General features: G+C 34.7%; 1 protein-coding gene across 1 annotated transcript; it reads right to left on the bottom strand.

The window, feature by feature from the left end:
* Window positions 1-5364: 5364 nt before the first annotated feature.
* On the bottom strand, window positions 5365-13556 carry LOC137632415 (uncharacterized). The gene is made up of 7 exons (XM_068364348.1): window positions 13282-13556; window positions 11965-12178; window positions 11566-11675; window positions 11191-11306; window positions 7099-7214; window positions 6559-6636; window positions 5365-5423 (listed from the first exon to the last, which is right to left on the bottom strand). The coding sequence occupies exons 1-7, from the start codon at window positions 13399-13401 to the stop codon at window positions 5365-5367; spliced, it is 813 nt and encodes a 270-aa protein (XP_068220449.1). The 5' UTR covers window positions 13402-13556.
* Between the last annotated feature and the right edge of the window lie 3865 nt (window positions 13557-17421).

Raw genomic sequence — 17421 nt, forward strand, 5'->3', positions numbered from 1 at the left:
TCATTGTTGTCAGATGTATGAGGACAGAGGATAATTTGTAAGGAATAGGCCAGAATATTCGGTGTATATGTAAGCAAAGGAAAAATTAACCGTCACCAAAGAGAAGGGTGCAATGTAGTACTGTCTGGCCAGTCAAAGGACCCCATAACTCTCCAGCGGTAGCGTATATATATATATGTATATATATATATATATATATATATATATATATATATATATATATATATATATATATATATATCACTATTATGAACGATGTGCGATAAAATTACAGCGACTTTTGTGAATTATTGCTCAAAGTATCAATATAACATACTGAAAAAATATAGTTAAAAGAGTCAGTATATAAGATAATTTGAAGATAAGGTTTGTTTTTGTCAACTTAACTCTAATTTCAGTTGGAAATTATCAAAGGTAATTTTTTTTTTTTTAATCACATATGAATACTTTTACCAATAATTGTTAAGATTTCTTTTTAGTCAGCATTCAAAATAAATCGGCATATATCCATATAAGATTCTAGTAATATATAACAGCCAAGATTGACCTTTCAGTCAGAATCTGTTCCCTGCGTAATAATTAAACAAAAAATATCACTCACATTGTCTTTAAATTAGTGAATACTGTTAGATCTATGATTCCATTTGGGGCAAAATTGCTGCATGGGGCGCCTGTTATCGTTACTCTTCCATAACAGTGGGGATTGTTCAGTGATGAGAAATCCATAGTATCCTGGAGGAAAGAAAGAAAAGATGAATAGGCAATGTAATTCTGACAAGATTACAAATAACATTTACGTCAATATAAAAAAAAAAAAAAACTTTATTGAATATAATCACTGGAATTTCACAGCTTCTCGTAGCTTAGATGATAATAATAATAATAATAATAATAATAATAATAATAATAATAATAATAATAATAATAATAATGATGATGATAATAATAATAATTTCTCATATTGTGGTGATGTTTAGATCTTATAAAACCATATCATACTGGCTATCAGACTTATTTTTTTTCATATCCTCTTGTTTATATGATATTGTATAGTAACAACACCTGAACATCAGAATGTAATATACAACCCCAAGATGAGTAAAACATGCTTACTTGCAGAATGATAAGATTGTGAGATCCACAACGTGAGTTTACAAGACTTCCAGTTCCTGCTATAAGATTTTTAGTGCCTTCATCTTGTTCATTGTGCAAGGAAAGTCTTCCCGCTCTATTATTTGGATTATTATTGAAGTAATTACATACATCGAAAGAACTATTGAGTACTGGGCAGAACTGTAATGAACAAAACAAAAAAAATATATTAATAAACCGAAAGAAGGTTATGTATAGAATTACATTGTTAATAATATACATAGCAGGAGAAAAGGTTGTAATAGTGTATATGGACCAGAGTTTCAAAGGAATTAGTGTGAAAGGGCATTTTTTCAGAGATTATATCTGGGGCCTGGCTCGGTTTGGAGAGCATGAAAGAATAGTCGTTCCAAAAGCAAAACTACACAACAAAGAAAGGTTTACTGGCTCATTGGCTATAGAGTTGTCTGGTTGAATGAAAATGGGAAGGGCCTTGCATAAACGTGTTTGGTATAAGGAGTTTTATCATTCGAATGCTTAGCTTCCATAAAGATACAAGAGTTAATACAGGAAAGATGATGGATGTAATGTAGAAGAAAAATTTACCCATGAAGGTGTATGACACCAGAGACCTTTATAATAAGGAATTGAATGTTGATAATTTATTTAGAATATGTGGAAATTATCTGGGGTAGTAATATAGGTACTTGAGAATGTGGGAAGAAAGTGTAAAATTCCAGGATATGGTCATATTTTAGGGAGGGACATTTTTTACTTAAGGAGTTTTAGAAGATAATTACGAAACGAGATATTTAATGGAGGAAAACCAAAATTATTTGAGATGTATTTAAAGGTTAAATGGGAAAATACTGCACTACATTGCAAGAGGGTGAATAATATTTTTAGGAATAAGGTAGGAGAGGAAAGGAAAGCATATATTGAACTAGGGAAAATAATTGTTAGGAAGGTTACTTTTCTGAATAAGAATATGTTCTACAGAATCTGCAAGGAAGAAATTCTGAGAGAAAGGTTAATGAGCCAATGAATATTCGAATATAATATAGAAAGGGAGAAATGTTGCCCTTGATGAATGCAATTCTGGGTAATGGAGTGGAGATTTTAAACTAAATTAAGTGGGTTACCTTGAATGCTCATGGAAATGACTATTGATATAATAACAGTAGTCAAGAGACTGAACAATAGGAAGAAAAAAGAATTTTATTAAATTATAAGTTATATGCTGCAATAAGGATACAAAAATGGAATTCAGTTACAGACTAAGGTGTGTAATTTGTTGTGAAAATCTCTAAATATGAATGATTTGGGTTTCCTCTGTTTAATTCTGAAGTGTTCTTTATTATTTGGTTTGGCTTATACAGTATATTTATTTTTTTACCGTTATGATGCATAATATTGAGTAATACGTTATTCATTACTTGTAAGACTAGACTGTTACCTCTAAAGTAGATTATATTTGATGGTAGGTCTGTTTCCTGAAGAATTAATGTTTAAGAATTTTTAAAAGTTTTTTTTTTTTTTTTTTTTTTTTTTTTTTTTTTTTTTTTTTTTAGTGTCACAGAGTTGTACCGGGGAAATTTATATCATGCAATGTTCCAGTTTTGTATTTTATTTGAGTGTACTAGAAATTATGGGGTTCCATTAATATCAGCCCTCCTTTTGTATTTGTTGGTGTCACATTACTAGCCAAGAAGAAGTCTCTTCGGTGATCTCCTACTGTATATACTCTCCATCCTTTAACTAAAATTCCTACAGAAAATAGAAATTCTCACTGAATGGAAATCTTCAGTTTCTATGGATATAGAAAGAAATATGAAAAATAGTAAATTGAAGTTCCTGAGAAAAAGTCATATAAGTATTAGAGGACTACCGATATTTTCATCAGTTATATAAAGTATATAAAGAATGATACTCCGGTAATACATAATTTTCAATGTTCAGCAAGAAAATGAGCAAGTGCATTATGCTAATGAACATATTTTCTCTAAGGGTGTAACCACTACGTTTTGATCATGAGAATATATATTTTTTTTTTCACATTTGCTCAAAGTATTTACAGCATTACGCAGACAACACTGTGTCTCTAACTGTACATGTAGCCTCGTAATATTCCTTGAGAAGCGTCTGGACCAGTTATTGTTTTGGAATGGAAAGGCCGAGAGAAAAGAGAAAAAAAAGTATCATAGAGGAAAGCCGACTCGTCTAGCAATGAAAGAATAATCGTCCTTCCTTTTGAAAGGTAAAACATTATACAAACCTTTCTAAAAATAGCTTAGATAAAAACAGATCTCGAGCAGGGAACTTACGATGGCGACAACGGTGGCATCTGATGGATAGGTTGGCAGGTTAATATTTGGATTGGGATTCAAGCAGTTGACATAGCCTGCAACATATGACTGATATCCGTACCGAGTTAGATCCATGGTGCAGTTGTTGCACGGGAAATAAAAGTAGATGTAGAGCTTCGTTTGCCTAAAGAGAAGGAACAAATAATTAATTCCTGTAATTTCTTTGGCTAAACGTCTAGATGTCAGCCAAAACATTAAAAAAAAAAACGTTTATAATTTTTAGCTTCATTGCTGGTGTGAAGGAGTTAGAATCGTGTGGCATGGATTATTTAAATAAATCATCTACCAAAGACCTTTTGAAAATTTTGCAATATCCACTATCTCATTTTAGCAGTGTTTTGGAAAGATTTAAGGGAAATATTAGTGTGATCCCAATGAAGAAAAAAAATTAATTCAGTTGTTGATAGTTCCAATTATTATGTTTCAATAAACTATGATGAGAAAAAAAAATAAAAAAAAGGATTCAAATGATGGAGACCGTAATGAACAACAAAGAAATATTTCATACAATTCCAAAACCTCGCAAGAACATGTAGTCAAAAACTGGGACATTTAGTGGCTTATTGTGGTGCATTATTTTTTTCTTTTTTTATTTTCCATTTAGTGAAACATGGGTAGATTTTTAAACGGAAGGTAACAGATTTACCTTTATCATTTGTATTTTATCTTTCATACCCAATATATGCATCAGATTAAAACTTTTACTGAAAGAATAATAGCTATAAATGGCATTTTAGGTTTATACTTACGAAAAGTCATGTGCGGCTAAGAATTCCAATTGGCAATTTTCACAGAAAGTGCAGTTGAGACATATTCCATCCGTCAGCTGGAGATGAGAGAGGATTAGTGCCTTTTATACGGGTTAGGTCAAAGAAGCCTTACTTAAGTTAGATAGAATAGACCTTAACCTTCTAGTTTGCTTTTGTTCAGAATCTGAACCGTAACCACTGGATCAACAATTCCAAAAAGAACCTCTTCATGCTAACAGATAACATACAATTAAGAGCTAAACAGCTGTCTCTATATAAAACACGCAAGAAAATAGAATGCGCAAGAGTTTCTCATTACCTTACTGTAAAAACTATTAGCAAAGAAGATTGCCTTCCTTTTGACAGGGAGTCACATAGCCAGCTGGTTTATGCAAAGGAGGAAAAATAACCAGAGTGCAGATTTAAGCGTAGCCAATCGTTTAGGTTCCTGAGTTGTACCAGATGGAGTCTCTTTTATGATAAAATTGTATATTTTTCAGCTGAATCTTAAGCTCTCTAAGCAATAGCTCTTAGCTGAGAATAGTTATTTCAAGTCGTATCTAATCTGTTACTTTAACGAAGACGATAAGCCTCTTTTTTTCCAAATAGACAACTTTACAATCATCATTGAATCGGAGTTTGACCTTTACTCGGTATTTTAATAGCACGAGAAGCAATTATGTTGACCAGTTTTTCATCCGTGAATACAACAGGCTCACCCCTTTTGTACAGTTTTGACCAATTCAAATGCAAAAGAATCCTCTATACCATTAAAATTATTTTGAGATTTTGTATATCTCTTATGGAGAGGCTACTCTGTCTTGATTGCTAACGAAACGAGGGCATGGCCATTACTTGTTATATTATCTGAGAAATAAGTTTATGCCATGTCCAAGCAATTACCAGACTTGCATGTAACCTCATTTAATGAATTTTAAGCTTAAAAGGCTAGAATATTTTATCATGTCAAAAACCGCATCTGAAGTTAGAAAACCCCCAAAGGATGCACAAGTATGGAAGGAGTCATAATATATTTCTTAAACATGAGGTAAAGCATCGATAGAACTATCATGGGAAACATGTGTTAGTCTTATTCTCGGACAGTATATGAAGATATTCTGTATTCCTAAATATTGTACAAAAAATTCCAAACCACATTAAAGGCTCACCTCTACACACTGGCAGTAGTCAAACCCTGGCAAAAGATCTGCGCATGCTGAAAAATCCGAGAAAATATTCATTATGCCTCATAATTAATTATGATAATTCCTTATCAAATTATAGCTGACGCTTTTTAAAGGTTGCTAATGTATGAAACATCATGACGTTAGTAATTCTTACAGACATGTACTAAATTTAGTGCGGCAGATTTGCACTCGCTCGCGGGGGTGCCCTTTTAGCTCGGTAAAAGTTTCCTACAAGCTGATTGGCTTGAAGTATTTTGTCCGAATAGCATTGTTTTCAAATATTAAGTAATGTGAATCGAAACGTATTTACTAACTTAAATTTCATCCTCAATCAGATATATGTTTTTTTTTCAAATAATAATGTTAACGAATAAAAATTAATTAGGCTATTCAGATGCACGCTACATATTTTGACACAAATTGTGATAATTTACAGTAAGCATAAGAATGCCATGTTATTATAAACTTTCTTTGAATATCAGAATGTACTAAAAATATGAAATTAATAAAACTTCCTGTTGGTGAAAACTTACGGGGAGGTTAAAGGAACAGCTTACTGTCAAACACCAAAGCGGTGATGGATTTTTTTTGCAACACTTCAGTATCTTCAAACCGAAAATAGTGCTATCAATTGAATCTAAACCTTTAAAAAAAAAATAGCAAACTGTTTCTATAGGGACTTACAGCATGTGCCTATGATGTTATTCTGTATAGAAAGAGTTTGCTCATTTTTCGTAAAATTTAGATTCTTGTGTGTTGAGTAAAATATGTAACTTATACACATGCTAAATTCATCAGTGTTGCACACATACACACACACACACACACATACACACATATATATATATATATATATATATATATATATATATATATATATAATATATATATAATATATATATATAATATATATATGCATATGCATATGTGTGTTTTCCAACATCTTAGCTGACATTCTCTCTCGTATACCTTCATATACAGACTTACATCATAGGCCTATGATGTAATTCCGTATTGAAAATGTTTGCTATTTTTTCGTAAAGATTTAGGTTCTATAGATAACACTTATTTTCGGCTTGAGGATACTGTAGTGTTGCATAAATTGCACAAAAAACACAATCAAGGAATTAATCATTTCAACTTCGAGTTACAATCTTTACTTACTTGTAACGACTTGTCTGGGGTTCGTTATCACTGGTATGACTTCACAGCAAGGTGGTGGTGGTGGTGATGTTGGGAATGCTGCAGGAAAAGAATTTCAGTTATAAATAGCTTATCTTCTCTTACAATGGAAATGTGTCATATGAAGTTCAAATGTTTTTGAAGTGTGTTTTAACTTCATTGTTATGTATTATTGTATAGGCATTTTAACTTCCTCTCATTATACAGTATATATATATATATATATATATATATATATATATATATATATATATATATATATATATATAAAGAAACTTATATTCATATACGAACAGTAAGGAATTGAAGTGATTTTACCGCTTTTCATTCTGTGTACCTGACAGGTCAGTCAAAAATGCACTTACACTTGAGTTTATTACTAATAATTTCTTCTAAATTATTTGATGGTGTTTCCCTGCTCAAAGAGTGAAAAAAAAATCCCAAATTATTGTGAAAAGCTATACCAGATTAAAAAAAAAAAAAAAAAAAAAGATATACTAGATTCAACAGACAGATACTTACGGCTAGGAGTAACTTCACAGCAAAAACCTGGTCTTCTTATTGTGGGGTTAGTTTTGAAAGTGATCCAGACGTTACTGAAGAATTTCAGTGTAAGGCCATGTCTTCTCCCACAGTATCTTTAACATCAGAGAGAAGTAAATCTTAAATATAACTTACGTTATTGACCTTTGAACATTATTCTTTGACAAAATAGATAAGAAACATAAATCTATGACTTATCATTCGTTTTATATTTCATTATTACCGATTATTTTAACTCTGAGAGCTCTTAGTGAGCTTAATTTGCTGTGAAATTGTAATGTAATATATAAACAAAATTTCTGTAGATTGTATTATCCCAACCAACAAAGTCACGCTGTTAACTTTTTTTTTTTTTTTTTTTTTTTTTTTGTAAAACGGTTTTTCCATGCAGCGTAAATATGCCAACACTAATTGTCTTTTTATAGACAATTGAAGTAGATTTTAAATCGTTATAGAATCCACCACACACTCAGTAAATGAATAAATTTATTTAAACACTAAAATCCAGCTTTTGAAGTTCCGAAGTATCAAATCATTATAATTAGTATTTTCTTCAAGGTAAAAACACATTTAAAACCTATCTTTAACCATTTTCCTCATAAAGAGTTCTGTTGATTCTTTTATTTCAACAACGTTAACCTTCCTGTTCTTTGTCTCGTTTTAGTTTAACAATAGTTGCTTGTTTGTATAATGTGAACACTGATAAGGCTATAAATGATTCCAGACTTGTAGAGATCCTAAATCTGAGAATTTTTCTTATATTTTTAAATTAGGCCACACACACGTGTTTACTCTTTTATAAATCATTTCCATGTGGAAAAGTATCTGGTGATACTGTACATTGTTTCATCATCATCTCCTCCTACGCCTATTGATCCAAATGGCCTCCGTTTAATTTCGCCAGTCGTCTCTATCTTGAGTTTTAAAATCGATACTTCTCCATTTATCTCCTACTTCACGTTTCATTGTCATCAGGCATGTAGGCCTGGGTCTTCAAACTCTTCTAGTGCCTTGTGGAGCCCAATTGAAAGTCTGCTGAACTGATCTCTCTTGCGGAGCTCGAAGAGCATGCCCAAACCATCTCCATCTACCCTTCACCATGATCTCATCCTCGTGTGGCACTCGAGTAATCTCTCTTATAGTTTCATTTTTAATTCTGTCCTGCCATTTAACTTCCAATATTCTTCTGATGGCTTTGTTCTGTTCTCAAATCTACAAGATCTGTTGGATATTGTTTCATTACTATACCACGACTCATGTCCATACAGTAACACCGATCTCACTCAACTGATATATAGCCTGATTTTTATTTAATTTCAGGCGATTTGATTTCCAAATTCTACTTAACCTGGCCATTGTCTGGTGTTTTTTTTTTCAATCTTTCATTACACTCAATTTCTAAAGATCCTGTATTAGATATAGTTCCTACATATTTAAATGATTCCACCTCATTAATCCTTTCTCCTTCCAATGATATTTCATCTCCCATTGCATATTCCGGTCTCATCATCTCTGTCTTTCTTCTATCTATTTTGAACCCAACCTCATGTGATATTTCATGCATTCTGAAAAGCAAGCTTTGCAAGTCCTGTGGCGTTTTGCTAATAAGGAATTTATTTAACAGCAAAATTCCAGCAGCGTATATTATATCACACGTGACACCTGTATATTATTATACAATTTTACCCTAGATGACGAAGGCTACTTTTTAGTGATACCGGATTTGCCTTACAGTATGTGATGACTAGATTTAAAAGTTTTCAAGATAACTAAAGGGTCGAAATATCTGAAAAGTAAATAACCAAGCAACTATTCCCAGTGCAGTAAAAAAGGGTAATAACTAATGTCTGCCTTTCTTTGGGAAAAAAAAAACCCTTAAAGGAGCTAAAATCTTATGAAAACTGGAAAATCTTTATTTCTGATGTTCAGGATTACTCGGTGAGTGTTATGTTGATTTGTAACAAGTAAACAGTGAAACGCGTTATAAGGGGATTGGTAAGGAGACTTTGGACCAAGGCAATATATAAATCTATTCAGGAAGAACACTGAAATTAAAACTGAAAGCACCCAACAGAAAGGTAGATAGAATACCTAGGTTTGATACAACTAAGCTTCTAGAAGATGAGCACACAATTAATGAATGGTGTGATATCAAGAACATATATCAGTCAGTTGGTAGTGAAGTTTTTGGACACGCAGTTACAAGAAGAAAGCCATGGATATATGTGGGATACTATAAAACGGAGACATAGGAGATAGTGATGATGACGTATGAATGTAAATAAATATTTCCACACCTACCATTTATAATGAATTGTTTCCAATGTAAATTTTCAAAAATTATCTTATTGTAATATCTTTAACATCTTATAACTGATTAAATACGGTTAATTAGTACCTATTCCTATATGCCTAGCTTTCTAACTTATGTATATTTTCAAATTATGTTATTTCAAATAGCAAATGCGGTAATGACCTGTTGATCCAGATTCATACGATACTTGTAACGTTAATTTTACACTCGTTGTTTTATAACCTCATTTATCCTTACTTCCCTATGATTTTCTTTCATTTCGAGTATGTTGGTCTAGTCTTTGCTAAGCTCAAATCCTTAGAGTTAACAGTGTTAGAAAGAGCAAGGTTTAAAATATTTGAATGGAGAAAAGGGCAGCACTGAAGATATTCAGCTAAAAAAATAAAAAACCGAATGCGCAAGATGTATAAAATTCCTACGGAGTGTAACTAGGTATTGTAATACACGTAGGAGCAGCCTTATTATTTGAAGATGCAACAAAATGAGTATATTGCAAAGAAAATTTAAGTAACAATGCCATATAACACAAGACAGTGTATACTTAAAATCTTTCAACGACATAATCTTAGTTACTAATTCATTATGAATTTGAAACTACTGTATAGTGTCTATTTGATATAGTTATTTTAAAACTTATAATTATAAAAGTTACTGTAATTAGAGAGGTCTATTATCCTTGTAAATTCTTATTAAAATTAATAAAAGTGGAGGTTTCTTGCCCATTTTCATGTTCATAATTTCATAATTAGTTGGTGGATGGTGATACAAGTATTTGGAGTTTAGGACCTGTAGGATGCATCTTAGATGGATTAGGTTACATAGAAGCGATAAATTGGTACTAGAACAATATCTACATACCCTCCCAGAATTACTTTGGTTACCTGTAATATCTATTTTTAATTTTCATGTTAACTTATCTTAATGAATGTATTGTACCTTTTTGTGCGAACTACGAGAAAATATAACTGGAAAAGCATATAGGAAACAGTGAAAATTTTGAATCTTCATAAACAAATTGAATGTTCCTTTTGTCAGTGTTATGATGTGAGGGCATTAAGGATTGAAAAACATCATATTTTGCAAAATACAGCTTTGGTAATATAGAATCTAAATTAAAATAAAATAGAATATAATTACCGATTGAACGTTTTAAATATTGGAAGTTTATAATACTTATGTCTCAGTGAAGAACTCTTAATATTGATTCTTCGAATTATTACTTTACGGGGAAACTGTTTTCAGCTTCATATTTATTAGTGGTCTCTCACTATGCCTTTTAGTTATAATTCAAGGATCAAAAGATTTCGACCATAAGATAGGCCATAGTGAATATCCAGGAATTATTCATGAAAATTATCATTATAACATTATATAATAAAGACATAGATATATTTTATATTGTTTGATAGAAATACTGTACTGCAATCATAAAACTAATACCAAGTTGAAATCTTTAAATATTCGATACAATGATTGAACGATACATTGAATTTCTTTGTGTTTCAAATACTTTGTAAACTGTTTAAGCAGAACTATGAATTTAATTTGCATGTAATACATTTATTGTAGGAGTTTGTCTAAATAAGTCATAGAATTTAAGCTGCATATGTTATAATAACTAAATTTATAACATTTCCAATGTTCATTGAACATAGGTTTTGTAATATTCCTAATGTGAATATTGATATAGACTTAACATAATAGAATTAGAAACAATCCCAGAAGGACTTTTAGCTTTTATTCTAATAAAGTCCTACCTTTTGCCCTTGTTATATGGAGGTTCGTAGGTAATGAACCTGTCCTTTCGGCACCGGCGACTCCTTTGAATCCTAAAATACCAGCAGTGTATTTCAATGCAGTAAACAGATGGACCCTATAAGGAGAGTAAAAGATTATGGACATATTTAGAATTGACAAGATCAGAAATATTATGTGTTGTTTTTTTTATTCATTGAATTTGTTGAAATGAAATTAAATAGTATTGTAAGTTGAAATGGCAGAAAAGGCTTTGTTACAAAACAGTAGGCTTTCCCTTAGGAATAGTTTGATCTCATGCATGAGTTCATAATTTCTATTTTAAAGTCATTACTTGCAAGCTTAGGATGAGAAAATAAATAAGAGTAAAAGCTTACCCGAACTAGTTCATGGAATCTGTGGAAATTATTTAGGTATCGAAGAATTGAGAATTCGTCGTGACTATATATTACGTATGTATTCCCCAATTCCACAATCGTTGTTCCATCTAGGGTGGAAATAGACAATCAATTGAGGTTTTACATTCTTTAATGAATAGTTGGAATGTTACTTAGTTGATTTTATCGACGAATGTATAAACGTAGTTACGTGTTTAATCACAATAATATGTACAGTATATCTTTAATTTTAAAAGTGACAAGAATTACTACGTCAAAGAATAATCAATAATTTAGTTTCATATCGAATAATGTGTTTATGCGGCAATGAGCAGATATTAATTTATAGAAAAAAAAGCAACTTAGTGTCTTTGAAATTCAAGTACACACACCACTTACCTACTACTGCCGGCAATGATTGCTTGCTACTGACGTTCATGTCCTTAAGTTCTTGAAGTTCTTCCTTTGTCAAAAAGCCATCGTCGTCTGATTGGTCGTCCTCTTCGAAGTCATATTCTAAGCCTTCGTCATATCCAAAGTATTCTTCGTTTGCAAACTCATCAAGTTGCTTTTCAGGAATTACTTGGATTGGAATATCTGCTGCTGATGCCATCTGGAACGGGATAAAATTGTGATTAAAAACTTGTACAATGATAATTCACCGGCTTTTTTTAACCATTTTATGAAAAGAAAAATATTCAGTAAAGTTATTGATAAAAAAAAAATTATTTGAGGCATATAATTAACTTATTAATGATGATTTTTTTTCAATTAATTTAAAACGGTAAAAAAACAAATTTATAATTTACCTCATATGATAATACTGTCACCTTCTGATAAAAAAGGTAATGTGCCTCCTTTGATTAAAAAGCGTTATGTTTCCCCATCTATAAAAATGCTTTTGTTCATCATATGGAATTTCCACTAATGGGGAAATAATTCAAGGCCCTTTTCTCGTACTTCAGTTGGGAGACCATTTGAAACCAGTGTCGAAAATCATGTTTAGTGATTCATTTTCCCACACTATAATTGATATTTGAAATATATATATATTTATATATATATATATATATATATATATATATATATTTATATTTATATTTATATATATATGTATATATATATATATATATATATATATATATATATATATATATATACATACATACATATATATATGTTTATATTTATATATATATATATATATATATATATATATATATTTATATACTGTATATATATACATACATACATACATACATATATATATATATATATATATATATATATATATATATATATATATATATATAGCATATGTATCCATCGCAACTTGAATGGAGATTAAAGCAAAATTTTAACCATAATATTTCTGGTATGATTTGGGCAATAGTTGGTGAGTGTAAAAATAATTAAATGCCACAAAGTTTTACGATGTTTGTGCATATTATTCTTGAAGTTTTTTGCGGCATTACAGAATAACAGTCACCATTGAAATAGCTTATAGATGTCCATAGTAATTTGTACATGAATTAATTTGATTTAATTTTCTTTTTTTATCACTGTGTTTTGTGAACAATTCTAAAATATATTTGCCATCTCGTGGGCCTGGAATTCAAATAGAAATTAAGAATGACATAGAGCGTTGTTCCTGACACATCTTAAAAGAAATGGTTTAAGATAATGGAAGCTTTTTATAATGTGAAGATTAATTACCTCTGTCTGCAGACCAGCGACAGCGATGAAGAAAATCAGAAACCATGACGCAAACATTGCCATGGTTGTCAAAGAGGAATCAGTTTTGACCAAAAGACAGCCGAGGAAAGGAATGACCATCTACACTTCCATCCCCTTTCGGTATGGATGCATACCATTTGGTAAACCGAGGTTTTTATACCAATCATGTCACCCAAGAGGCTAGTCAGTCACCAGGTGGTCTCTTGAGGCTTACCCCTCCCCATGCACGCATTACCACAACATCAAGACACCTGCTTTTGAAACACTAAATACAGCCTCGTCACAAAGTTATTAGCTCTTTAGTTTTAGTGTAGTCTGTTTATGTCGTTGATTTACATAATGATCCAATTAGGGAAGCATGTATATTTAAATTTAACTAAACGTAAACACTCAGCAATTACCAGTAATGCTACGGTGTTTTTGAAAATGAAGACGAAAGATTGATTTGAGAATTCTTCCACATGCATGGTCTGATTCATTATTTCATCACTTCCATAACCCACTGTAGTCTGTTTTTAAGTTTGATGATAAGTTTTTTCTTTACGTTTAAATATGCTTGATAACTTACGAGTATAGTATTTTATCCTATTTTATCTTAGCTGTTTTTCTACAATATGTTTATGTATTGAAAATTTAAAAGATTATTACGTAGTGTATTGGTTTTTTAAAGATGTAGTTACTTTTAATATAAAAATAGAATGGAAGATGGCATTTATCATGCTGATGTAGAAAAATTACAATCAGTGTAATTAGTATGACTAATTTATGTATCAAATTCCAATATACATGGATCAATAGACATTATCTAGTCTTCAAAAATTCAAATATCTAATTTTTCTCTTAGTTTATCCCGATAAAGTACTGACATATGTAATGGATTACCAATGGCCATCAAAGATAGTAGGTTGGCCAGGGCACCAGCCGCCCGTTGAGATACTACCTTGAGAGAGTTATTGGGTCCTTTGACTGGCCAGACAGTACAACGTTGGATCCTTCTCTTTGGTTACGGTTCTTTCCCCTTGCCTGCATATACACCGAATAGTCTGGCCTATTCTTTACAGATTCTCCTTTGTCCTCTTACACCTGACAACACTGAGATTACCAAATATTCTTCTTCACAAAAGGAGTTACTGCATTGTAATTATTCAGTAGCTACTTTCCTCTTGTTAAGGGTAGAAGAGACTCTTTAGCTATGGTCAGCAACTCTTCTAGGAGAAGGGCACTCCAAAATCAAACCATTGTTCTCTAGTGTTTGGTAGTGCCATAGTGTACCAACCGTGTGTCACACGATCGTACATAGTTCATTTTGTGTTTGTATCTTCACTCTCCCCTCGCACTAAAACGAACCTGAAAATTCATGTCTGCTTTTCTCCTCTGTAATAGTGTCAATATTTAAACATCAAAATTCTTGTTGCTTTGAGATTTTGTATATAAAGGAGAGTGTTCTTTAATAAACTAACTCAGTTGTCTCCAACCTGCCTTTGAGTCACAACCTTTCTCTCAGCTCGTCCCATTGGTGACCCCGGAAGTCTACTCGCTCCCACCGCCTTCCACCCCCACCCCCCTCGCCCCTCCATCGTTGGTACTATGACGGACTCTACAGAAGTTGGCACTGCGACCGCCCCATTGAAACTTTCACCGTTCGCCAGCGGAGAGGTGTTTGCTTGGTTTCAGCGCGCATAAGTCCAGTTTCACATCAAGGGCGTGACTCGCTCAACCACCAAAGCAGATTATGTTCTTGCGGCGATACCCGAGGACACCTCCCCGGAAATATCCGACTGGCTTTTTGAACAAGGAGACACCCCAATTGCGTATAACGTCCTCAAAACATACCTTCTGCAGCAGTACTCGCCGTCGCCAGCCGCCCGTGTAGCAAAGCTTTTTCAGCTTCAATTGGAAGTTCCTCGTTGCTGACTTCACATTGCCAATCCTCGGTGCGGATTTCCTCTCTCATTTCCACCTTCTGGTCGATGTCGCCCACCGACGATTGGTCAACGCAGACTCGTTCTTGTCAACACCTCTTCAACCCGCCCCCTCTAACCTCGCTCTCCACATTAGCGCACCCAAGAATGCCTACGCCCACCTCCTCACGTCGTACCCGGAAGTTTTCCGTCTAGAACTTCGCCAAACGCCCACGGTTCCTGCCAAGCACGGTATTTATCACCATATCAAGACGACGGGACCCCCAGTCTTCGCAAAATTCAGACGTCTGGCACCGGAACGATTGGCAGCCGCCAAACAGACGTTCGCCGAAATGGAGGAAATGGGCCTTTCCAAAAGGCCTCCAGCCCATGGTCATCACCCTTACACATCGTTCTGAAGAAAGACGGCTCCCTCCGTCCATGCGGGGATTACAGGCGCCTGAACATGCAAACAGAACCGGATCAGTACCCCCTCCCAAACATTGCCGACGTGACCTCCTACCTGCACAAAGCACAGGTTTTCTCTACGCTTGATCTCCTGAAGGGGTATTATCAGGTGCCTATGAACCCAGAAGACATCCCCAAGACTGCCATCACCACTCTGTTTGGTACATACACCTTCAATTACTCATGTTTTGTCCTTTGTAATGCTGGGGCCACGTTTCAACGTCTCATGGATGGTATCTAAGGGGACCTTCCCTTCTGTGTATGTTATGTGGACGACATACTTGTGTTCTCCTCCTCAAAAGAGGAACACCTCCGTCACCTGTGCATCGTGCTCGACCGCCTGCAACAAAACGGCCTTGTAGTCCGGTATGACAAGTGTACTTTTGGCGCCAACGAAGTGTCGTTCTTAGGGCACCGCATCACTCCTGAAGGAGCCCACCCCCTCCCTGAGAAGGTAGCAGCCGTTCAGGACTTCCCTGTGCCCTCTACTGTCAAAGCTCGGCAGGAATTCTTGGGCATGATCAACTATTATCACCGTTTTCTGCCAGCCATTGCCGCCACTCTTGCTCCCCTCTACGCCTCCCTCAAGGGCAAGCCAAAGGACCTGAAGTGGGGTCCCCTTCAAGATGCAGCCTTCTGCAATGCAAAGAAGGTCCTATCAACTGCTGCGGCTCTCACTTTTCCTATCCCACATGCCCCTCTCCTTCTCTCCACCGATGCCAGCGATGTCGCTATTGGTGCAGTACTCGAGCAGGTGGTCAACGGCTCACCCCGCCCATTGGCCTTCTTCAGCAGAAAACTATCCAAGGCAGAATCGGGTTATTCTACCTTCGATCTAGAATTGCTGGCGGTGCTTTTGGCTGTCCGTCACTTTCGCCATTTCTTAGAAGGTACGCCCTTCGTCATTCGCACAGACCACATGCCTCTGGTACACGCCTTTACTTGACAGTCTGATGCCTGGTCCGCCCAGCAACGCCGACATCTCTCCGCCGTGGCTGAATACAATTGCACCCTTCAATACGTCCCGGGGAAAATGAATCCCGTTGCCGATGCCCTGTCAAGAAACACGTTGGCTGCCGTTCTACTGGGATTTGATTACAACGCCCTGGCTGAAGCCCAACGACAGGATCCAGAGTATCAAGCATGTAGGTCATGCTGCACGTCCCTCCGTTGGGAAGACTTTCCCCTCGAAGACTCCAACACCACCCTCCTCTGTGACGTCAGTACTGGTAGACCGCGACCTTGGATTCCTGCTCCCATGCGATAGCAGGTGTTTGATTTCATTCACGGCCTTTCACATCCCTCGTGCCGTTCTACTGCACAGCTGCTGAAGGCAAAGTTCATTTGGCACGGCATTTCTAAGGATGCTAAGGATTGGGTCCGCGCCTGTACTTCTTGCCAAACTTCCAAAGTACATCGACACACGGATTCAGGAGTGGACACCTTTCCTCAACCTCAGCGTCGTTTCGCACACATTCACGTCGACGTTGTGGGCCCCCTACCCACATCACAAGGACATCGTTACCTGTTTACCGTCATCGACCGCTCCACTCGTTGGCCTGAAGCCATTCCCATGGAAACTGCAACGTCCGCCTCATGTACATCTGCCTTACTCTCTGGATGGATTGCAAGATATGGTATCCCTGAGCATATTACTTCTGACAGGGGAACCACTTTCACCTCTCAATTGTGGACATCATTAGCGAATCTCCTGGGCATCACCCTACATCAGACAACGGCCTACAACTCC

This window comes from Palaemon carinicauda, chromosome 41 (genome assembly GCF_036898095.1).
Source record: "Palaemon carinicauda isolate YSFRI2023 chromosome 41, ASM3689809v2, whole genome shotgun sequence".
Classification (NCBI taxonomy): Eukaryota; Metazoa; Arthropoda; class Malacostraca; order Decapoda; family Palaemonidae; genus Palaemon; species Palaemon carinicauda.